The 23659-nt window shown below is 45.8% G+C and overlaps 4 protein-coding genes across 8 annotated transcripts in view; 2 read left to right on the top strand and 2 right to left on the bottom strand.

Moving 5' to 3' along the window:
• Positions 1 to 1551, bottom strand: part of GEMIN4 (gem nuclear organelle associated protein 4) — a 7248-nt gene extending 5697 nt beyond the window's left edge. The window contains exon 1 of one of the 2 annotated variants that reach the window (XM_038375396.2): positions 1344 to 1551. In XM_038375396.2, coding sequence (XP_038231324.1) covers positions 1344 to 1353 — 10 coding nt within the window. In that variant the 5' untranslated portion in view covers positions 1354 to 1551. Of the gene's footprint in view, positions 1 to 109; positions 258 to 1343 lie in introns of those variants that run through there. The other variant, XM_043499346.1, reaches the window with a different exon arrangement.
• On the top strand, positions 1512 to 11795 carry LOC119844516 (diazepam-binding inhibitor-like 5). Of its 2 annotated transcripts, none has more exons than XM_038375408.2 (2): positions 1512 to 1831; positions 5483 to 11795. In XM_038375408.2, exon 2 carries the CDS (start codon positions 5571 to 5573, stop codon positions 5832 to 5834), a length of 264 nt encoding a protein of 87 aa, XP_038231336.1. In that variant the 5' UTR covers positions 1512 to 1831; positions 5483 to 5570; the 3' UTR covers positions 5835 to 11795. The 2 variants fall into 2 exon arrangements, with proteins under 2 accessions (XP_038231336.1, XP_038231337.1); XM_038375409.2 differs by having other exon boundaries at positions 1553 to 1623.
• On the bottom strand, positions 11508 to 18667 carry GLOD4 (glyoxalase domain containing 4). Of its 2 annotated transcripts, XM_038375402.2 has the most exons (9): positions 18534 to 18667; positions 17665 to 17714; positions 15968 to 16088; positions 14770 to 14914; positions 14424 to 14560; positions 13579 to 13665; positions 13210 to 13323; positions 13032 to 13118; positions 11508 to 12150 (listed from the first exon to the last, which is right to left on the bottom strand). In XM_038375402.2, the coding sequence occupies exons 1-9, from the start codon at positions 18621 to 18623 to the stop codon at positions 12085 to 12087; spliced, it is 897 nt and encodes a 298-aa protein (XP_038231330.1). In that variant the 5' UTR covers positions 18624 to 18667; the 3' UTR covers positions 11508 to 12084. The 2 variants fall into 2 exon arrangements, with proteins under 2 accessions (XP_038231330.1, XP_043355282.1); XM_043499347.1 differs by lacking the exon at positions 17665 to 17714 and having other exon boundaries at positions 18534 to 18647.
• MRM3 (mitochondrial rRNA methyltransferase 3) lies at positions 18643 to 23659 on the top strand. 2 transcript variants are annotated; one of them, XM_038375399.2, is made up of 4 exons: positions 18643 to 19022; positions 21509 to 21753; positions 22373 to 22540; positions 22985 to 23659. In XM_038375399.2, exons 1-4 carry the CDS (start codon positions 18658 to 18660, stop codon positions 23560 to 23562), a joined length of 1356 nt encoding a protein of 451 aa, XP_038231327.2. In that variant the 5' UTR covers positions 18643 to 18657; the 3' UTR covers positions 23563 to 23659. The 2 variants fall into 2 exon arrangements, with proteins under 2 accessions (XP_038231327.2, XP_038231328.1); XM_038375400.2 differs by lacking the exon at positions 18643 to 19022 and adding an exon at positions 21874 to 22070 and having other exon boundaries at positions 21613 to 21753.

Here is a 23659-nt window from a genome sequence, read left to right as displayed (position 1 = left end):
TCCCTTTTTGGTACATGCAATCGGGTGTACAAACAGGGCAAACGATGCTCTCTCGGGTCTGGTATCTACTAACCCCCTTGCTGACTCCTCAGCCATTCGGTGCAATTACTTAGCTCAATCCAGGGTCCTCATTTAGGTGGGGAAGGCTGGTGCCCCGCTAGGATCAGCATCCTTGTATAATGCAACTCTGCGGGGGTGCACTCTTACATAAGGACAGCTTGCCCAACCACCCGCCCAGAATAGCTGGGATGCCTGGCGCCTATCCAGGCCAGAAACGTGGGAACGACTTTATAGTGCGGAGCTGTTTATTAAACACCTGGCAGGTGAGGCTGGTTTAAGGTGCTGTGTGTTGCCACACCCTCTCCTCCCACGCACGCCCACACCCTGCCTCGCGTGTCCCAACACAACACCCCCCACGCATGGCCCAATGCAGACACACACCCTCCACGCGCACGTCTCAACACACGCTCCACGCGTGTCCCAACATCCACCCACGCGCGTCCAACACAACACCTGCACGCGTGTCCCAACAAACACATACGCTCCACGCGTGCCCCCCATGCACACACACGTGCCCCCCACGCCCGTCCCAACACACACACACGCGTGCCCCCCACGCCCGTCCCAACACACACACACGCTCCACGCGTGCCCCCCACCCGTGCCAACACACACACGCTCCAGCCATGCCCCCCCGCATGTCCCAACACACACACGCGTGCCCCCCGCATGTCCCAACACACACACACGCCCCACGCGTGCCCCCACGCATGTCCCAACACACACACACGCCCCACGCACGTCCCAACACACACACACGCCCCACGCGTGCCCCCCCCGCCCGTCCCAACACACGCTCCAGCCGTGCCCCCCCGCCCGTCCCAACACGCACACGCGGGCCACGCGTGCCCCCCCCGCCCCAACACACACACACGCTCCAGCCGTGCCCCGCCGCACGTCCCAACACACACACACGCTCCACGCGTGCCCCCCGCCCGTGCCAACACACACACGCTCCAGCCATGCCCCCCCGCATGTCCCAACACACACACACACACGCGTGCCCCCCCGCCCGTCCCAACACACACACACGCGGGCCACGCGTGCCCCCCCCGCCCCAACACACACACACACGCTCCAGCCATGCCCCCCCGCACGTCCCAACACACACACACACACGCGTGCCCCCTCCCCGCCCCAACACACACACACGCTCCAGCCGTGCCCCCCCGCACGTCCCAACACACACACACACCCGCCGCTGCCCCCGGCAGCGGGGCCGGGCCGCCCTAGCGCCCCGCGGGCAGGAGCCGGGGCAGCCGCGCCGCCAGCCAAGCACCCACCTAGCTCCATGGCCCGGCCTGTCCGCTGCTCCGGCGCAGGCGGCGGCGGCCCCGGCAGGGCGAGGGCGGTTCCCGGCCCCGGCTCCCCGAGGCGGCGCTTGTGAGCCAGGCGCGCCCGGCTCTGTGACGCTCCGGCCCAGCCGCCGCCTGCGAGCCACGTGGCCGCGGCTCCCCCGGGCTCCCAGCAACCAGACGCGGCGCAGCGGGCTCTGCGGGCGGCGGCGCGGCACGGCACGGCACGGCACGGCCCGGCGCGGGATCGCGGAGCACTGCCCCGCCGGTAAGAGCCGCCCCCGCCCGTTTTGTGAACTAGTTACAGGCCGTGGCGCCGGTTTAGCGACCGGTTGGATTGAAACGGAAACGTTAAGACACGCTTTGAAAGCACATACCGTGTACGATAAAGTGCCTGGTTCTGAAAACCTAACTAGAGTTGAAAAGTATGAACGCGGCCTAGCTCCCTTCTACAGCTGCTGGTTTTTTGTGACAAGGTCAGTGCATTCATTTCGGTGACAGCGGCCACCCTAGTCATTTCAAAGTTGTAAGCAAAGTCTGAATGAGCTCTCCCTGACAGCTATCGATGAGCTGGGGGGCAAGGCTTCTGGACCAGAGTGTATTTATATTCACACCTAATCTACCTCGGTGTCCAGCAAACAATGCATCCGATGAAGTGAGCTGTAGCTCACGAAAGCTTATGCTCTAATAAATTTGTTAGTCTCTAAGGTGCCACCAGTACTCCTTTTCTTTTTGTGACTACAGACTAACACGGCTGCTACTCTGAAACCTGTGATTGCCTAAGTGATAGACTTTGGCTGTGGGTGGATGACAGATCACTTGAATGCGGGGGGGGGGGGGTAATGAAATGTTGTTGTTCTTAGTGCAGGAGTAAAGGGCAGTAGGACTGCTGATTGAGGGCATCAAGAGAGAAGGTGGGGTCAGGGGTTTTGCTTGATGGTCTGCCCACGTCACAAGTACTATTTGACCTGCCCCCTCCACTGTTTAAAGATAAAAAGAACAGCAGTACATGTGGCACCTTAGAGACTAACAAATTTGTGAGCATAAGCTTTCATGGGCTATAGCCCACTTCATAAAGCTTATGCTCAAATAAATTTGTTAGTCTCTAGGGTGCCACAAGTACTCGTTTTCTTTTTGCAGATACAGACTAACAGGGCTGCTACTCTGAAACCTGTTTAAAGACAGCTGATTAGGCTCCATAGCTAGTCTTTTGTTTTGTTAAGTGACCACTACAGCTGAAATCAGGTCAAAGTGCTTAGACCTGCTGGGGGACAGTGTTTCTGTAGAAGAGACAGCCCAATCTGCACTAGCAGCGAGGTTCCCCCACTGAGAGCTCAGCTGAAATCACTGAGAGCTAGGTGGAACCTCAAGAGACCAACTCAGAGGTCATAGTAGCAGGTGGCAGCAAAAGATGATGGCATAGGGCCATTGGCAACAGAGGCACAATGAACAACCGTGACCAGAGTGAACAGTGAGCAGCTGGAGGAATGAGCAAGGTGCCTTCTTGCCCCCCACCTGGGAGGTGAACTCATGTGAAAGCACCTCTGAACTCTGAGTCTCCACTGACCAAGGACAACACCAGTGAGTGTTTATGAGGCTGTTAAGAATGCTGGAGACAACACAGATCATGCGAACAAACATGGCTGCAGCATCATACTGTCTATTTAAGCAAGAGATACCACACACTACAAACTGGAGGCCAATGTTAAGTGCATTGTCACTTGTTCATCCTGAAGTTGAACACTGGTTCTGAACAAGACCAGCAAATGCTCACTGTTTTTCTGCAAGAAACTCAACTGACTGGCTAGAAGCATGTGGTGCAACAGTGAAAGACTGAACAGTTGAAAGAAGGAAGAACTCTCCCACCACAAAAAAAAATTTCATACATGGCTGATGAATGCACTGATGCAAATGGGCATCAAGTATTAAGTCACCGTGTTCATTATCTTGATGTCAGTGGTAGGCCAGTAGATGCATTTCTAGATGTTCAAGTTATAGAAGACACATCAGCTGCATCTGTGACAACCCACATCTTAGAAGAGTTAAATGCTTGTCAACTGGACCCCAAACAGATGGCTGCTTGTGCATTTGATAGAGCTGCAAACTTCTCTGGAAGACATGGTGGAGCACAAGCTTTGTTCAGAGAAAAGCGTAACCCTACTCTCTCCTATACATACTGCAGAGGCCATCTACTCCAACTAGTGCTAGTACGAGCTGCAGCCTCTTCAAAAGACATTTAAAAAGCTATAAATGTAATGTTTTCATTATATTCTTTTTTCAGCAAGAGTCCAAAAAGACTGAATATCTTGGAAAATATAGAAGATACACTGGGACTGAAGTTCAAATTAGTCCAACCTGGGAAAACTCTCTGGCTTTCTCATGAGGGATCCTTGGCTGTTGTCTTAAAATTACTGCAGCTACTATTACTGGCTTTGGAAAGTATCTACCAAGATGGGATGGATCTAAGTAGTGAGGCTGGTGGATTACTTTTGCTACTACTGCCATTCTCTCCCTTGTAAGTCTACTTGGATCATTAAACAATGCCATCCAGGCATCTGCTACAACAGTAGTAGATCTTTGTCCAGCAATAGAAGCTACATTTGATCAATCAGAGGAGCTATCCATTGAAAAAGTACTGGAAGAACAAAGACTTCAGTCCAGAAGTCGAGTAATGAAGGCATTTATATTGAATCTTTAAGTGAAGAGGACAAGAAGTGTTTGTTAAGACAACTGAAAAAGTACACAGACTTGATTCTTAAAAATCTACATTCTACTCAACCTCTAAGTAGCTTTTACAGATCCCTGTCCTATAAAACACTGACAGTTGAGTGGAGTGAGGCACTACCAGCAATGGGGCTGCCATGTGCTCAGAGAATTTGAACACCGGGTGGAATATCATATGACGAATGAATGAAGATTTGACTTCAGCTTCTTTTTTATCATCACTAGTGGCTTGACCCAATCTTTGTGCCATGTTTCAGTTTCTCTCAGACTCTCAGAATCCTGGATACCCCCGAGATTGGGGAACGGGGTGTGTGTTTAGAGCATCAGTTTTAAATGGAATGAAAGGGGGCTGGGAGAACCACCCCACCAAAGCCAGGGTGTTCAAACCTTTTGTGCCTAAGTTGAGGCATCTCAGTCAAACCAGCCTGGTTTTAGGAGATGCTGAGCAAACTGGGCCACTCTTATTTAGGTGATCCTAGCTTTGAAAAAGAGGGCGCAGGCCTCTTAAGGAATTTAACTTAAACCTATTAGCAGTCAGCAATTGGTTACAGAGAAGTACTTTAATCAATGGTCATATTTGCATTGCTTAGCTAGGTACTATGACAGGGCACTTTATAAATATCTATTTTAGTATAGCACAAAAACTTTAAAAATAATAAATAGTTGGGTTTTTTATTTTATTTCTGGATTTTTAAATGTTTGAGTCTCATTTTCAAGTTTTTCTCCACAGGGAACAGGGATAGAAATTCACATTTTTCTACCCCCTCTTAAATGAAAGCTGAGACTGTGGGATAATCACCTGACTCCAACAGCTGGGTCTTTAAGAAATACACCAAATATAACAGTTGGCAACACTGCTTCTTTCCTAGGCAAACTGCCAATATATAGGCACTTAGGGTTAAATTCCTTTTAGCAGAAATCCAGAGCAACCCCACTGAAATCCAGACTGACACAGATAGAGTTAAAACCAAATTCCTAGCTAAATTTGTTTTCTTTGAATAATTGCCTTCCTTTGACCTTCTTCCACATTGGTTACAAAGGGAGACTAAACCTGTCCATATGTTTAGCAGATTTCTGATGAATAGATAGCCACACATTTTACAAAGCAGCTATATTTATAAACGGTCTATATTTTTATACCATATACCATATCACAGTAGAGAGACTAACTGCTATACATAGAGAGAAACAGACCCCAAGATCCTGTCTCCAAAAGGGAAAGTAATGCTAGGTCCAAGAAGAATTGACTGTAAAAATCTGTAAAAATCTGCTAACTCCCCTAATCTGGGATTAATTTTAAGGCCATTTGAAAATTGTATTGCTCCTGCTAAAGGCAGTTGCACTGTTTTTCATTGGGGCATTTAAAAATCTTACCCTGCTGTTGCAACTCTCCTTCATTCCAGTTGTCGTGGCCTGGGTCAGCCCTTGAAAATTTTGGCAAGCCCTCTACAGCGGAAGAAAGGAGCAGCCTCCTGACGCTGAGCTCTCACCATGTCGCAGGAGGAATTTGAGAAAGCTGCTGCTATGGTCAGGGAAATGAAGGTGCCGATCTCAAACCAAGAAAAACTGGTGATTTACAGTCTCTACAAACAAGCCACCGTTGGGGACATCAACATCCCCTGCCCTGCTGCAACTGATGTAATGGGCAAAGCCAAATGGGAGGCCTGGAATGGACACAAAGGGATGAGCAAGGCTGATGCCATGAAGAATTACATAGCAAAAGCAGAAGAGCTGAAAAAAAAAAAAAGCATGTAGCTAAAAATTAAGTGTTCATAGATATCAGGTAGCCACATGGCATTAGCAGGCTTTTGACCCAACATCCCTGTTAGGGAGTTTCCTCTCACCACTTAGATCAATGTAGAGTAGCTACCAAGCCAATACAATTGTAATCAGCAACCATGGAGTGTATATGACTGAAAAAGTTGTGCATGGCCTTTGAAAGTCTATACAAGTGTGGAAGTTCATTTTAGGATAAGGATAGTTCAGTCATTGTTTATGATTTCTGGTAAAGTCTTACCAATACTTAAGAGGCTTACTTCACAAGCCAGTCTATTTGCTTACAGGAACACCCTCCCTTTGAAAAACACATTACTGTCTATCAATGTTGCACTTACCAGAGTTACAAGTGCTGCTCAAGCTTACTGTACATAAAGGAACGTGGTGGGCTGTTTGACTTTGTGCATTGGACAGCACTTTGTACAATTTCTCCCTTACTAAAATGGGCCTGTGGAAACCAGACAAACAAACAAGAAACCACATTGCCAATATGTAATCCTGGGGTGTGGAGAAGACACACCACAGGCAGCCTTTACAAGGTCAAATGGTGTGCAGTCATTAATCCAGAACAGGCCAGGGTTAATCTAGACACACTCTCTCCCTCTCCCCTTTAATTTCCTTTTAACCTTTTTATGCCTCAGATTCCATGCTGATGCTCAGTTCCTAATGAAGCATATCTGTTTAGCAAGCTAAAGCGATACAACTCCATGGCAAACCTTTGATTTAGAAACCATTCCGTCTCTCTCTCTCTCACTGGTGCCAGGTTGTTACTAGATATATGCAAATAAAAAAACTGTATGATGGGGACTCATTGAGAAGTCAGCAGCTCTCACTCCCCCCTATAAATTAATTGCTATGGCAAAGACTGTGATGACATTAGAATGATGATGCCAAGGACCAAGAAGCAGATGAATTCCTCACCATCCAAGCTGCCATTTGCAGGTACTTGCCCCTCCAAACAAAACACAGGATTACTTCCAAGTGTGTTATTTACAAAACCTTACATGTGCCCTTCACACATGCAGCACCACAGCTGCTGCTGTATTTGGTAGAATTCACTTTTCACTTTACTTTACAGCAGCAGAGAACTTGGATTGGGGTGTAGACAGTGGTTGGCCACTCTGCTCTTCTGATTCAATGGAACTTTTTCAATGAGCTTAAACTTACCTACTACAGAAGACAGAGCAGTCTTATAGACTGGCCCAGGCTGGGGAATGAACTCTTCCACCAACTAAGGAACCACACCAAACCTCACCATCTTTTGCCCCAAGTGCAAGGTGTATTTCTTTGACCTTGCCCTCTGTAATAAATCTATAGCAAAGTCGCATGTATTTAATATATAATTGAAAAAACAAACACCCAAACCCCACTTCACTGCATGCACTTCTGCCCCTGCTGAGATGAGGAAAGAACAGACACAAACATCAGTGACTTTGTGCATGACTGGAATGTGTTTAGGCCCAAATCCACAAAAGGTATTTAGGCACCTAATTCCCATGGATTTCAAGGGGAGCTGGGCACTTAAAGACCTTTCAGGATCAGGCCTCCAACTACATTAAGGAGCAGGCTCTATGACAATATATAGAAGAAACTTTGTCATTGGCACGGATGATCACACCTGTTAAACTTTACCAGTCATGAAAAGCTGTATTTTAAAATTTAACTGCAGTCAGTGGCAGCCACATTTCATTGTCATCAAAGTCCAAGTTCACAAACAGCAGCCACCTGTTTTGAGTTTAATAATAATAATAATAAAAAGAAAAGGAGTACTTGTGGCACCTTAGAGACTAACACATTTATTAGAGCATAAGCTTTCGTGAGCTACAGCTCACTTCAGCGGATGAAAGCTTATGCTCAAATAAATGTGTTAGTCTCTAAGGTGCCACAAGTACTCCTTTTCTTTTTGCGAATACAGACTAACACGGCTGCTACTCTGAAACCAATAATAATAAAGTCTCCTTTTCACTTTCCTGGCTGTCCTGCCAGCTGTGTCTTTTAAAAGGTAAATGATACAAAGATAAACCCAGAGCTCAGCCTGAGATTGTTACAGCATCCAACACATTATTAAAATGAACCCACTTCTTCATTGTGTGTTTGTACAGCACTTAGGAGCCTAGGGCCCTTGTTCATGGGCACCAGACACCATCACACCTATATATAATTTCATACTGGGCTGTGTCAACTGACAGGTTGAGATCCAACCATTTGAGAATAAAAGTGAGCATGCTGCTCCTGACACCGGGAGTACATTCAGATCCTATTTCAATACAAAAATTAGAGTCAGATCATTACAGTGTCATGCACAGAGTCTGAAGCTTTGTGTGTGGTTAATGCAACTTCACATCAGGTTATGTTTTAGTTGTATGGTATTTGAGGCACTTCGATCCAGGCAGAGCTTTCCAGGCATCTGGCAGCACTGCCTGGCTGAGATGGTCAGGGGATTTCCTCCCCCCCCCTTCATTGATTGATTCAGGCACTCCCCAGCATTGTGATATCATCACATGTAGGACCCAGGCTGTGACTCACCCTAGAGGCACCACAGAAGAGGGGCTCAGCAAGAGAAGGAGGGGGCTGAGACACCCAGAGCATTCACTTTGCAGAGACAGTTACAGCAACCTGCTATTTGAGAGTTCACAGAACTGTCCATTTCAATTTAAGAATAGGCCAGCCATTGCTGAGGAGGTCTATTAAACTGTTACCAATAATTCAGACTTAATTGATAAACTACGAAAGCATATTGGCTTAAACAACACCCTCCATTTGAAAGTGACATTACTATCTGGAAACGTTGCACTTACCCGAGTTAGAAGTGAAAGTTAAGCTTACTGTACAATAAGGAACTTGATGGAAAATATTGCTATTGTTTTGATTGTATTTGATAGCTTTCCATAGTCAGCTTCACCCTTACTGAAAAGGGTCTTTGCACTATCCCTTTAAAAGTGAGCATATATAATAGTAGGTTAAGACAATATCCAGCACATGCTCAGAACTAAACAGTTTCAAACTGGGCTTTGAGAATGTCTCAGTGAACAACAAGTGAGATCCAACCCTCCAGAGAGAAGTTTGAGCATATTTCCAACACCTACTGTATGTTCACAGTCCATTTCAATATGAGCATTAGACAAATCTGTAGTATTATGCAGAGTGTGAGGTCCAAGGGGTTTGGTGCATTTTCACATCACAATATAAATACAGATGTTTTAACTGATATTCCAAGCAGTCCTTTCTCCTGTGTTGATCATAGACCTAGACAGGATGATGCAAGTGACTTTTAGGGTTCCGACAGTACTGCACACTGCAAGAGAAAAGGTTAGTAAGTTTTGTCTTACAGTAGAGGACTGATAATTAGAGCCTCGGATTAACTCTTTTGATATGTTCATTCATGAAAGCAGGTTGAAATTATAAACCACAGCAAAAGAAATTTAATACACTCCTCTCTACAGCTTCCCTCTTCCAGGCCTGTTACTCACGTATATAGTAGATTGTGTTAAACAGTAACTATTACCTGCAAATGAAACGGCACTCTGCACCTGGCAGTTGAGGCAAGCAGAAACATTTACTTCTTCAATGAACAGCATTTTTGTTCAAGTGTTTCCTTGTTGTCCAGTATAATTTGCACAGAGATAAGCTCCCATGTATTCCAATATAGTCGTTAGCCTTAGCTCTGGATACATTAAAGTCAGAGTGTGCATACAGTGTAATTTAAACCACACCTAAAATCAAAGCTCCCTCCCCATACTGAATACCTAGTCTCACGCGTAGTATCATATACAAAGAAAAAGGGCACTATTAGAATAAATTCTTAAGATATCAGGGGTCAAAGTGAAAGACCGGTAACAAACTTAATGCTACCACTATTAAAAACTGAGAGGGAAAGGATAGTAAAGAGCCCACTATTACTCCAACATTGAGCTACTTTTTCTTTTCAAGTCTCTCATTAAAGTTTCTTGTTTTGTTTTAGTTTTACAATTGCTACCTAGTTGAACTGAAAAAAGTTTAGCCCAATCTTTCAGAAACAAAAAAAATACAGAGAAGCTGAATGTTAAGTGGCCCCTTTCTGCTTAAATCAAAGACTAATTTCATATATCTTGGTGTTTATTATGTTAAGAAATTAGATGAAAGTAAGTGGGTGACATTTGCTTGCTGGCTGATTTTTGCTCACTTGTTTTTGTAACACAAGAGACTAATTGAACTTTTCCCAGAGAATTATTAAAAACCAGTAAACATATGCAACAAGTATATTGTAGATATTTATTCAGAACATGCTGATTCTACAGTTTCATCAGCAACAGCAAGCATTCAAGTCAGTTCAACCCAGAAGATGACAAGTTGTTAAATTAACACACTTAACAACAAAGCTAATTTCAAGACAGCTGTCCATTTGTCACTTTACTCTTCCCCTCTCCCAAATAATAAATAAAGTCTGACTGGCTCTAGTTTGCTACATAACCCCCATTTGGAATGTCAAGTGTTTGGTGCACTGCAGTTAGCAGTTGGTGCACTGCAGTTAGCAGTTAGTGTTTGGTGCACTGCAGTTAACGTACATGGAAGCCAAAGGACAGACCTAATCCAATAAGGCCTATCAGGGAATCCTCAGCTTTCCACATTCTCCAAAATAACCTCATTTCCTCTGGCCTGAAAGGATGGTTTGAGACAGAGCCAGGATTTTATGCTGAGTGGGGAAATGGAAGAACAGTTACACTGGCAGTACAGAGACAACACATAGCTTTTGAAGAGGTAACGAGCATATTTCTCAGCTGTACCAATGAAGTCACACTTTTTAAACTCTGTATTGGTTCTTCCCAAATCAGTTCCTGCATCATTCTTTAGAAATTCTGACCCAGGAAACATACTGGTTAATGTGTCTAAGTAAAAAAAAAAAAAAAAAAAAAAAGGCTAATTCCACCCATTGATTTTGCCCAGTATTTTAAAGGTCTATGTCGCACCTTTGTGTCTTGATGGTTTGAAAGCTAAGAAGCTTGGACTATGTATTTTACCTTCTGTTGATTCAGGCATTTATACTATGCTCATCACGGTGCTCTCATTAGTACTGCAGTGATTTATTTGTTTAATGTTTATTTGGAAAAAAGGATAAGCTATGCTCAAACATTTTAATCATATGCCAGCTAATAGCAACTGAGCTATCTATCTACATTTGGCTTCAGGGAGGTTTTTCTCAGAATCAAAACCTAGATGTCAGCCTTAGGGTTTAGATAGGGAAACTGACCTGCATAGCTACAGCTGGACAGCTATTCCACTATGAGCTAGATATTTATTATTATAACTGTGCTAATCCATTTTCCCATGTAGACAAGCTCTCAGTTTCAGCTTTAACCTATGTCATAAAAACACAATACATGCACTGTTCACAACAAACAGTAGCTAACCCAAGGCTTTTTCTTTTCCATGTGCAGCAGACTGAGCATTGCTAAAGCCACTGACCTACAAAATGCTCTGTAACATACACACACAACAAGTCTATTTGTTATACCACCATTAATGTTGTCCCTTTCACTTCATGGCAATAAGCTCTGGAGTTGTCCAATACATTTTCCATGAATGGAACCAACCATCAATATAACATTTGCTTTATTCTTTAACCTATACTTTGCTTTGAAAGCAAGTATTTCAACACTTCCAAAGAGCTTTTTCCCACCCAGCTCTGAAGCATGAATTTTTATTCAGTCAGGTTTAGCAGCATGAATTATTTGGAAGAGAACTGCCAATTAGAATAAAATACCATAGTTTAATCTAATTAGTTAGTCTTCTGATGCTCCCCCTTGCCAGTTTTGTTCTCTTCTGTTTTAGTGCATGTAGTAAATTAATTCTGGTCTTATTCAGCAGGGTGAATTTGAAATGGAGTTATTCTTCACTCCTAAATCCCTGCAGAAAGATAGCTCAGTACACATACTGCGATAGATGTATGCTACCTAAAATACCGAAAAGATGCAGCTAATTTCTAGGCTAAACTCTGGTCTTTTTCAATCCAACAGGAAAGAGAAAAGCTTGAGAGGGTGGCCTATTACAAGTCCATGGCCCCCATGTTATGAAATCAAGTGCTCAATCTGTGCATCACAGCACAACAAAACTTTCCCACTTTTCTTCCATAGACTTTTGCAAGGGCACTGCACACTCTCTCTCTGAACGGGGACAACATGACTGCAAAACTGGACACATTTTACAGGTGTTTAGCAGCTAAAGGCATCATTTATGAGACAATTCTCTTCAGCTAAGCAGAAGTCTTCTGCATTTTGTGCTTAGCAAACCACTCGTCACTTTTGTCCGCTGCCATCGCCTGTACAAATAGAAGTGAAGAATTTGTATAATGATGAAGTTATTAAAACAACAGCCATTTACAGAAGCAAACACATCCAGGATTCTATTTGGCTTAGTGCCAGTCAGTCAACTGCATGACTGACTTATTCACCAATAATGACCAACTCTTTAAGTTGATCTGTGATTACCTGAAGCAAACAATTCTACCACACTGTAAATGAAAAACAATGCTCTTTGGGAATCACCTCCAGACTTCAGTACAACAAAAGCAACAGACACTCCCTGCAACAATACATGTTAGTTTCAGAACCAAGTTAAAAAAGGTATGGTGAGTGACCGTCACTGCTGCACCAGATAAATGCATCCGACAAAGTGATTTGGTAAGACCCAGGCATGACAGGATGAGTGTCTCCTGTTCTGAAACGTCCCTTTTGTTTTCACACTTTTCCTGAAACCGCTTTTCATTTCTGTAGCAGCAGCCCATTATCTTGTGAAGCTGTTCTACCGCACTGAGCCGACTGTAGTTACAACCAACAAGCCACTTTCCACTGTTACTTAGGTTGATTTGTAACTGATACTTTGCACCTCTAGCATTGTCCATTCTGCAGCCCCCTCTGAAGTGAGGAGTAGCACCCAAATGGCTACCACAAGAACAGGGAAGGAAAATTCTTTCCAGGATACAGAGGCAAACCCCCAAAGCTATTTGGGATTTTTAGCATCTGAAGAACTGCATGAAGCACTCATCTGAAAGACCCCTTTAGAACTAGTGTAGCTGCCTTTGAAGGACTGAAAAGGCACTGGACCGTGTTGGGATTTTAAAACATACAGGTAGTCTATGCATTTCTATCCTGATGCTCCGACCTCTCCACCAACAAACAATACAGAAAATATATTACTTACATCATCTAACAGCTTGTTGCCATTAGGATCCATCTTGGAAAGCTCTCTAAATGCCTCATCTCCTACAAAGCAGATTTCATGGTTGTCCTAAACCAGATTTAACAGGAGAGAAAGTGAAATTACCTGCGGGGGAGACTGAATTAAAGTTTATTCTGTCTCTATTTCAAACATCACTCACGGGATCAGCCAGGATAATCACTTGCACTGTTGCTTTTCCAGGGGTGTCCAAGCTAACTAGGGGCGTTAAAATCTTCTGATTCTCCTTCTTCATCAGTGCTTCAATGTTTGGCAACTTAAAAACAAAGAGTGAGCTGAAGGTCAGTTGTGTCATATCAGGCTGCGATCATTTACTGTACCCAGTACTCACATCTCCATCATATTCTCACCAAGAGAAAGTTAAACACAACTTTCATTTGATGTTATCATCTTGTTCACATAGTGACGGTGAGAGACATTCAAGTGGCTATTGGTATTACCATGAGTCACCCTCCACATGGCCAGCCCCGGCAATACGGGAAAGGGCCAGAGGAAGAAGGAAATCAGTTACCTCTTCCTTTGGGCAAGAGAAGGCAATCCGCCCAAAAGCTGTGGCATGATCCACTACTCCGCCAATGCCCTGCAGCTCCAATTTACACTGAAAGAGAGGGATTGAAAGAGTCTAGCTTGGAGGAAACTAATCTGAAGACAAAAAAGAATTCATACAATTTTTACTGCATTTTTGCATGCATGCCAATCGGCATTACATAATAAGCTAATCATGTCAAAGCCACATATGCTTATTTCCCAGTGCATTAAGGGTAGTAGTGACCCCTGTCACCTTATTTGAAACAGAGGCTGTACACAGATACAGAAAACAAAAGCAGAATGATTCACCCTGAGTATTTGATAAATTTAGTCTGACTGCAAATTACTGAATGGCTAATCTCATGTTCATGTTAACCTCTCTGTAGGAAGAGCAGCTATGGCCCTGATTTCCCTTTTCACTCAAAATTACCGTATTTCATGGTATCTTAACCTTTGTGCCTCTTTCCTGAGCAGCTCAGCTGGGGTTCTCATTTTTATATGGCTATTTGCTTGCTTTAAAGGCCCTATATATGAAATGAAGCATAGGCATTATTATGCCTATACTTTAAGTCTTTTAGATTAAAAGTTAAGAGCAGAACTACTAACAAATTTGACAATTCCGCCTTTTTACAGTATGTGCTTACCAGGGAGGCAGGATGGCAGACACATTGACAAAGCAAGCATTTAGAAGAGTAGAGAAACAGCTGTTCTCAGTAAGATTGCTTTATTTATTTATTTATGTATTTATTTATGGTTCAGTCATTATGAAATGAACCAATCCCACAACATATTATTCTCAAAGAATGGTCACTTCTCTAAATGACTAACCTGGTTATCTGCATAGCCTAGCAAAGCCCTTTGCTTTTCCTCATTCGTCTCATAAATTTTCATTCCCAGCAGATCAGACCAGTAGCTAACAGACTTCTGCAGGTTCGAGACTGCCAAAGTTACTTTTAGCACAGGATCTGCAAAATTGTAATAGTTTCCTATTAGTGGTGTGTATGTTGTAGTTTTAAACTGTAGGTTTTTGTGCTCATGATAATGGGAAACAAATAGCAACAACATGAGGAAGGCACACTTTCCCATAAATCTTGGCCAAGCCGGATTTGCAACCTCTTCTGATGTTCCAGCTCTCAGTCTCTGATGACTAGAGAAAAGGGTATGTGTGCGTTACCTTGCTTTGGTTGTTCTTTGTCTTCCAAGTAGAACTTGTATCCTCCTGGGGCTTCAATTTCAAATATACCCTTTGCAACTTCTTTGAGTGGCCATCCCATCTTCCTGGCATTGCTAACTGCCTGGCTGGACATAAGAGTCATGCCCTAGCAAGGATACAAAGCACAAACATGCACTGATACACCTGTGCAAAGATGTACCAACACCATCTTTTTGGTCAGTGGTACTGAAGTCAGCCGATAGATCTCCAAGTATCAGCACAGAATCCTAATCTTCATCCATTGCCAGGAAGAAAGCAATCATCTATGTAATCTCTGCTCTATACCCTGGGCTAACACCTACTGGTGTCAAGGAAACCTCAACAGCCCAGATACTGACTGGTTCCTTGCCCCCAGCTTTTCAATTATCTTCCTCCAAGAGAAAGCGGAGAGAGGGGGCAATAATTACACAAGTGGTCTGTAGTAAGAGTTGGAGCTATCCTGAACAAGGGTCTAAACAGCCTCCGAGAGGCTGGTTACCTTGCCTCTATAAAATTAGTGCAACTCTGTCTGTAACACCTCTTACACAACAGGGAAATATGAAGCAGAGAGATGGAGTTTAATGGCCAGATCCTGGCTCTACCGGTTTTTGCAGAGCTCACCAGAACAGCACTGACCAACTGGGTTTTGCAGAGGCAGCGGCCAATTCAAATCCAGAGTTCTGCCGCCTTAGAGATGAGTGGCTTCCATGACCATCCATCCATCTCCGACTCCACCCGGGGGGGGGGGGGGGGGAAGGAAAGGGGAAGACACCAGGGAAACAACGAGCACACACAGTACCTTCACTGGGAGGAGAAAGCAAGTTCCTCCTTGGCTGGAAGTCCAGGGAAATAAAAGGGATGCTGCAGTTCACCAGAATGATCTATCAGAAAGCTCCAAATTTTGCTGTCAGTGGGGTGGGGAGTGAGGGGCTCCCTGGAACAAATACAACTGCCATCCCCTCCACAACTGCAGCATGAGCACAAAGCACCTCTCCCCACTTCCTCTTCCTTGCACAAAAGACATGCAAACAGCACCCATAAGACTCCCCTCAGGGAACAAAAATGGATAGGGAATCAAACAGTATCAGGAAAGTGCATCCAAGGCATAGTCTGAATGGACTCCAAGCCAAAAAGTTCACAACAAGAACAAAAGAACATTAGGACAGCAAATGATATTTACCAGAAAGTCACTGCCGAGTCGATACTCTCCAACTCCATAATTGTAGGTCAACTCTGCAACAAAGTGATCATCTTCGGGCCCATAACCCACCATTGTTTTGCTCCACTTTCCATCATAAGGGCTAGGACAACCATCACATTTATTTGTAGTCAGTATCAGACACAAACAAACAACCCCCCCACAAAAGTAAGAAGTGCCTCAGGACAGGAACTGCATTACCAGTGCTCCAGCTAATCCAATATCCTACTCCTGACACCAATCAGTACCAGATGCTTCAGGGGAAGATGCAGAAACCCATACCATACAAACTTTTATACAATACTATATCACTGAAAGAGCATGCCAGTCAGTGCCTACTTCATGTCCTCAACTATGAAAGGATCCTTATAGTTTTATCTTCTCCTATCTAGTTTCTTATGTAACAGCAGATGCAGCTCTCCTACAAATAGTCTAATCTTGTTTTGAAATTTACTAAACTATATGCTTTGATAATATCTTGCACCAGCAAGTTCCACTGGTTAATTATTCACCATATAAAAGTCATTTTTTAAAATGACTTCTGGCTAACAGGAGGAGCCGGTACTATGACTAAGGGATTTCCACAAAGTGCGATAGAAAACAGTAACTTTCCAGTAAATTCTTAATTTAATAGATTCCAAAGCCAGAAGGGGCCATTGTGATCATATAGTCTGATCTTCTGTAAAACACAGGCCAGGGAACTTCCCCAAAATTATTCTAGCAAAACATCCAAACTTGATTCCTCTTGTGGAGATTCCACCACAACCCTTGGTAAATTGCTCCAGTGGTTAATTACCCTACTGTTAAAAACATATGCCTCATTTCAAGTCTGAATTTGTTTAGCTTCAACTTCCAGCCACTGGATCATGTTATACCTTTCTCTGCTAGACTGAAGAGCCCTCTGTTATCAAATACTTGATTCCCATATAGGTACTTATGCGCGATAATCAAGTCACCCCCTTTACCTTCCCTGCTAAGCTATGTTAATGTGTAACTAGGAAGGCACAACTGCACAGCCATCCAAAAGAATTATTAACAGTAGTTTTCATATGATTTGATCCATAATTGCTCAAGCATAGGAACTGCAACTATAGTGCAAGAGCTAGGATAAGATTAAGTGCCCTCAAGTTTCATGTTTCAGAGCATAAGCAGCTCACCAGGTAGAGTCAAAAAGCTATTTCCTCATCCTGATATAGGCAAATTGTAAAGTTAGACAATATATTCTAAGCTCTTTCTTTTCAAAAAGAAATGAAAGGCCACTGGCGGTAGCAGAATATTTTATTTTAACAGATTTATTTTCACTTAAGATAATAAGATGCCTACCCAAGGCACTAGGCTCCCTAATACCATTTACAAACACAATAAAATAAAATCCCAGAAGCATGAAGTATAATTTCCATTCAAGAACACGTGGCTCAGATCAAAGGTATTTAGGCACTTAACTACCTTTGAAGATTTGGGCCTCCATGACTACGTAGACTGTTGATCTGCCATTGCAATGCTTAAGTTCCAATGTAAGCACCACTGACACAAGAAGATACATTCTTACTTTCTTCAAATGAAATAAGCAATGTTTAGGAAGTATGTTCAAGGGTCTATAAGTAAGCCCATTTGGTTAGTCAGCATCTGCATGTGTTTTAGTTTAGCTAAAGATTACAAAGAGAAATAACGGTACGTACCCATTACAAGTAGCTTTGCAGCCTTCCTCAAATTCTTCATGTCTTAGAATCTGGCAGATTGAGCACATGCAACAAATAAAGGCTACTTAGTTCTTAAAAGGAACTAGACCTAAGCACACCCCAATAGAACGCTTCGGGTACACCCGTCTTGTGACAAAAAACCCAGGTTTGTGGGGCTAAGAGTAGCAGTGTACACGTTCAGACTCAGGCCCCGCTGTCCCAGAGCTTGAGCTCCAGCGTCTACATCACAACCGAACACCCTGATAACCTGAGTTGGAGTCAGCGGATACAGGCCAGGCACGGGTGTTGAATTGCAGTGTAGACATACCTTGAGGCCCCCCTCTCACCTTGCAAGGTCCCAGAGCCCGGGGCTCCAGCCTGAGCCCAAACATCCACAGCACAGTTTTTATTGCCCCACAGCCGAAGTCAGCTAACGCGGGCTGCGCAATGGGTCTTTTAGCACAGTGTAAACACGCCCTGACCAACTATTGTGGGACTCGCCGTTAGGCCACACGGACACCGCCCGGGGAACCGCACAACTAGTCCGGTTTGCGGAGCGATCCGCTAACGGGAGGGATCGCCCCAGGACAGTCCCGAGGCAGGAAGGCGACCGGCTCGCACGCAGGGGCCGCCTGCTCTAGAACCGGGCTCTCAAACTTCACGGCACCGCGACCCCTCCCGGACAACGAAGTCACTCCATGACCCGGGGGGCGGAGCTCGGCTTCGGCCCCGGGTCCCAGCAAACCCACTGCTGGCCCTGGCGACCCACGAAGCCCCGCAGGGAGCCCCGCGCCCCGCCCGCCCCAGCCACAGAACGGGGCAGCGCCGGGCCGGACGCAGCCAGCGGAGGGCCCCGCTCGCCCGCTCACCCTCATGCCCAGCAGGTCGCGATAGAAGCGGACGCTCCGGCCGCGGTTCCCCACTTTGAACACGAAATGCAGCGCGCGGCGGGCTCCCATTTCCGACTTCAGCCCCGACTTCCGGCGCGTGGCGATGACGTCACCCCCCGGCCGCGGCGAGGGGCGGAAGCCGCGGCGGGTCACGTGGGCAGCCGGATATCCGGCGGGCCGGGGCCACGGCGACATGGCGGCGCTCAGGCGTCTGGCGCCGGGTCCTGCCGCCGCCCTGCTCCGGGCTGAGCCGGGAGGAGCCGGGGCGGGCGCGGCTGCGGGGCGGCGCTGGGTGCGGGCGCTGCGGCGGAGCCCGGTCCGCGTGCTGCCCCCCCGCAAAGATCAGAGAGCGGCCGCCCCGGGCCCCGCGGAGCCGAAGGGAGCCCGGCCGGGGCCGGCCCCGGAGACGAGCCCGGCCGGGCAGGGGCTGCGCTACGAGAAGGCGGAGCCCGGAGACAGGAGGCTGGGGTAAGGCCCCGCAGGATCCGCGCTGTGTGAGACCCGCTCGCTCCCCTCCCCCGCCCGGCCGGCTCCCGGACACGTTACCATGGCGGCAGTCACGCCAAACAACGTGTGGGGGGGGCTCCCCTCCCCCGTTTCCCTCGGCTCCCTCCGCTACCGACAGAGAGCGTGGCACCGCCGGGCTGCTTGCCGGGGGCCACGGCCCCTCCCCCCCACCGCCGGGCTGCTTGCCGGGGGCCACGGCCCCTCCCCCCCCCCACCGCCGGGCTGCTTGCCGGGGGCCACGGCCCCTCCCCCCCACCGCCGGGCTGCTTGCCGGGGGCCACGGCCCCTCCCCCCCCCCCACCGCCGGGCTGCTTGCCGGGGGCCACGGCCCCTCCCCCCCCACCGCCGGGCTGCTTCCAGCTTGTGCCCGGCCAGAAGTTACCTGCTGGCAAGGCGAGTAGGCCTGGGCTGCTTTAGTGGGGGGTAACGCACTGGGCATTACAACAGCAGCAGCGGCAGAATGACGGTTTCAGAGTAGCAGCCGTGTTAGTCTGTAGCCGCAAAAAGAAAAGGAGTACCCGTGGCACCTTAGAGACTAACAAGTTTATTTGAGCATAAGCTTTCGTGAGCTGCCACTCACTTCATCGGCTGCATCCGATGAAGTGAGTGGCAGCTCATGAAAGCTTATGCTCAAATAAACTTGTTAGTCTCTAAGGTCCATCGGCAGATTGTAATTGGCACTGATGATCTGAAGCCGCTAGCCCGCCTCTCTTTTCTGGTTGTAGCTATTGTAATGTAAATATTTGTGCAAAATCTCATTGTAAAAATCTGAGTTTCTTTCAGATAGTCAATGCAATATTCAGACTTACATCATTAAAAGTGTGTTTACTTATCTGCTAAGTCACAAAGTCTCCAAGTTATTAGTGCACATGAGTGAGGTTTTTACATTTGGCTTCAAGTAATGATTTAAATTGTGTTGCTACCAACTGTGGAGCATGCAAGTTCCATGTTTGTGCGTATGCATGAACCCTGAAAGGAAAGCAAGGCACGAGTTCAGCTTAGCTTCACTCTACACCTGTCCCTTTTTCTCTTCCTTGTCCCCCTCACCCTGCTTCCCTTCAGTTTTCTTTACTTTAGCTTTAAAAAGTAATCATGGAATGAGCAGGATAGTTGCTGCCTTCACATGGTTCCCTCTGCTTGTCTTAAATCCTTTCTTCTATCCAGTGTCTATCTTTGTCTGTTTAGACTGGAAGCTCTTTAGGGCAGGGACTGTTTACTTCGCTGTTTTTGCAGCTCCTTACACAATGGGGCCTGGCCCTTAGACACTGCCATAACAAACATGCTATATGAAATAATGAAAGAGAAACTGGGGCCAGTGGTGAAATTCACAACATCAGAGCAAATCCTGACAGGAGAGGGAACAATTTTCAAAACCTCAGCTGTTAGTCATCAGAATGCACCCAGGAAATGTTAGGGAGCAAATTTTTTAAACCAATAAAATCAAGGAAATCTAAAGTTATATATGGTAAGAGCTGAACAAAGCCTTAATATACTGCATTGTGAAATTCTTCTGTCAGCTCATGGGAGAGGCACCAACTTTGACTTTGGTGTTTGCCTGCCAGTGAATGAGCCTTCTTGCTTTTGCTTTTTTTCCATGCAACTATTAAGATTTCAGCTAAAGCACTTGCAAAGAATTTGCTAACAAGCTACTTTGTGTTCAATATCTGTTCATAAATCCCTTAGTTCTCAACCCTTTTTTGAATTATTATATATATATTTTTTAATATTGGCAGTGGTCCCTCCCCCTTTAGAATAGTGAGAAGGTTGCTGCCACCTACTGTTGCTAATGTTCAGGAGATGCCAAGCAACTTACTTACATCAAAACGCAAGTCAACTAATACTATAAAAAAACTTTTCAGAGTAGCAGCTGTGTTAGTCTGTATTCACAAAAAGAAAAGGAGTACTTGTGGCACCTTAGAGACTAACAAATTTATTTGAGCATAAGCTTTCATGAGCTACAACTCACTTCATCGGATGCAAGTGAGCTGTAGCTCTCGAAAGCTTATGCTCAAATAAATTTTAGTCTCTAAGGTGCCACAAGTACTCGTTTTCTTTTTATAAAAACACTTGTTACCTGTATCAGTGCTACTGCTGTCACTCCTTGAGAGATCTGGGCTTGTCAGTACTGGAAAGCAGATCTATGCAAGGCCCCAAGAAGGCTTGCTTCGCAGCCAAGGACCCCTAGAAAGTTTGGCTCCTACACCCCCTTCTGGTTCAGAACCATTGCCTTAGACTGATCCTGCTGTGGAGATTAATAAGGGTGAGAATAATGGATCTTGTACAATAGCAGTAGTAGCTGCAGCCACTCTAAAATATGTATGCAGACAATCATTGGACAGAAGGAATAATATTGAGTCACATCCTCCACCTGCAAGTGGCAAATTTCAAAGCAGACCAGAGATGTTACTAACACTCCCAGCAGTTTTAACTGGTCATCTTCTCTATAGAAAAGTGGTGACAATTGCCAAGTCAAAGAAGTTTCGCGATCAGCATAGGAAGATTCTGCTGGAGGGTCAGAGACTTATCAAGGATGCCCTGGACGCTGGAGCAGTGCCCCAAACTCTCTTCTTCAGTACTCTGGGGCACCTGAAGGATCTGCCTGAGGAAAAGCTGAAGAAAACCACTCTAGTTAAGGTGAAGTTTGAAGACATTAAGAACTGGTCTGACCTCATAACTCCTCAAGGGCTGATAGGTAAGTTTGCTTTAGAAATAGTAAACAAAGGGTAGCTGCACTTAGCATTTATTAAAATAAATGTAGCGACAAATACGACTTGACTGTCTCTTCACTACCCCGTTCCTGTTACTCTGACAGTGACATGGTGTCAAGTGGAATTGGCTAGAAGGATTCCTCTGCTTCCACTCAAACTGACGTGATAGACGGTCTTGTCACTTGCCTCTCCACTTGAGGAGGGGACTACATTTCAAAAGACCTCCTCGAAGATTGGCTCTCATATGGTGGCTCTGAGGCCTCTGTCTAACTGACATCCCTGATGGTGCCTGGTGATACAGGTATTCTGCTGTGGCGTGTGAAAAAATGGCACCTCTGATTTCTGAGCTGATGATGCCCATGAGGGGTGTTTTTTTTGTTCATTTTTTTAAATGATGCTTTGTCTCTTCTTTACTAGGAAAACACTCTTATGCAGACTCCAGCAGTACTGCTCCTCACCCTAGCTTCAGTACTTCCAATTCCACCACAAAAGTATCGGTTAAATCAGAAGTGATTAAAATAGATGCATCCCAGGAGCAGTGCTATGTCAGAAAAGCCATTGAGCCTCATTTGCCAATGGGCGCCTCTCCCTTTGTTTCCTCAGGAATCTTTTCCAGACCTGACCATGCCAAGATGACTTACCCAGCTGTCCACCTACAGAATTCGCTGCCCCTGTCCCTTATCTGTGACAATCTCCGTGATCCAGGAAACCTGGGGACTATACTGAGATCTGCAGCTGGAGCAGGCTGCAGCAAAGTGCTGCTCGCCAAAGGTAGGCCTCTCCTTCTGGAGAGCAGGAGTCTGTGATGACTTCAGCTGTGGGGTCGGGAGAGTTTAATGAAAAATCAACCAATGGAAAAGTGATGAGATTTCACTTGATATGGATGGAAATACATTACAGCTCACATTGTGTTGGACCTTCTGTGGATACTCCTGTGATACCTAGCAAGTCTAGGGGACTAGAACAAAGGCAGGTTCATAAGTACAGCACCCCATCAATAACTCTGCATATTGAGGGAGCTGAAGAGAGGTTAGCTTTCCAATTTGTGTGGTGCTACAGTACCATAGGCCCATATAACCCCTCCTGACTGTTTCAGATGATGGCTTGCTCCAGGGAGCTTTTAAGCATTCTCCTTTGATGCGCTTTCTCACTAGCACTGAGTGCTGAATGCGTATGCTTGTGGAGATCTTGCACCTTCACTGTTTTCTATTACAGGCTGCGTGGATCCTTGGGAGCCCAAAGTGCTTCGTGCAGGCATGGGGGCTCACTTCCGCCTGCCCATCATTGCCAATCTGGAGTGGGAATCCGTTTCCAACTATCTTCCCACAGACACTCGGGTCCATGTGGCCGATAGCCACGACCCAAGAACACAGGACAAGATGGAAGATGTGTCGGGAAAGGTCAGCAGCTATGGTTGGGTTTCCAGACCTTACAACTTGAAGGCTCAGATAGGCAGAGAGGACTTGACTTTTGATTCAGAGAGTGAGGAGGAGGAGCAGGGAACAGATGAGGCTTGGTTTCCAGAACTTGACACTCAGTGTTACCATGAGAACTGGACACAGGCTCCAGCAGCAGCAGTGGTGATAGGTGGGGAGACCCATGGTTTGAGCACAGAAGCACTTCGGCTAGCAGAGAGCACTGGGGGAAAGAGATTGATTATTCCTGTTGTCCCAGGTGTGGACAGTTTGAACTCAGCCATGGCTGCGAGCATCCTGTTGTTTGAGGGGAAGAGACAATTGCAATTGAGGGAGAAGCAAGAAAGCAAAAGACAGACGTTCCCTGCCTTGGGCTAAACTGTGTGGGAGACCATTCTGCACAGAAAGCCTCCTCTTCTGTATGTTCGCATGCAGGCAGCTTGCAGAGAAATCAATAAAATTACAGGTCTTGCAA

The sequence above is a fragment of the Dermochelys coriacea genome, chromosome 17, assembly GCF_009764565.3.
Source record: "Dermochelys coriacea isolate rDerCor1 chromosome 17, rDerCor1.pri.v4, whole genome shotgun sequence".
NCBI classification, from domain to species: Eukaryota; Metazoa; Chordata; order Testudines; family Dermochelyidae; genus Dermochelys; species Dermochelys coriacea.
The sequence above is the reverse complement of the archived record's forward strand: the minus strand, read 5'-3'. Positions and strand labels throughout refer to the sequence as shown.

Bases quoted from the DNA above. Each gene is read 5' to 3' on its own strand.
- LOC119844516 (XM_038375408.2), top strand. From the start codon at position 5,571: ATGTCGCAGGAGGAATTTGAGAAAGCTGCTGCTATGGTCAGGGAAATG.
- GLOD4 (XM_038375402.2), bottom strand. From the start codon at position 18,623: ATGGGAGCCCGCCGCGCGCTGCATTTCGTGTTCAAAGTGGGGAACCGC. The intron at 16,089-17,664 runs GTACGTACCGTT...TGGTTGTCCTAG, and splicing joins TGCAAAGCTACTTGTAATGG to CCCTTATGATGGAAAGTGGA. The intron at 14,561-14,769 runs GTAACGCACACA...ACAATTTTGCAG, and splicing joins CAAAGAACAACCAAAGCAAG to ATCCTGTGCTAAAAGTAACT.
- MRM3 (XM_038375399.2), top strand. From the start codon at position 18,658: ATGACGTCACCCCCCGGCCGCGGCGAGGGGCGGAAGCCGCGGCGGGTC. The intron at 19,023-21,508 runs GTAAGGCCCCGC...TCTTCTCTATAG, and splicing joins CCCGGAGACAGGAGGCTGGG to AAAAGTGGTGACAATTGCCA. The intron at 22,541-22,984 runs GTAGGCCTCTCC...TTTCTATTACAG, and splicing joins CAAAGTGCTGCTCGCCAAAG to GCTGCGTGGATCCTTGGGAG.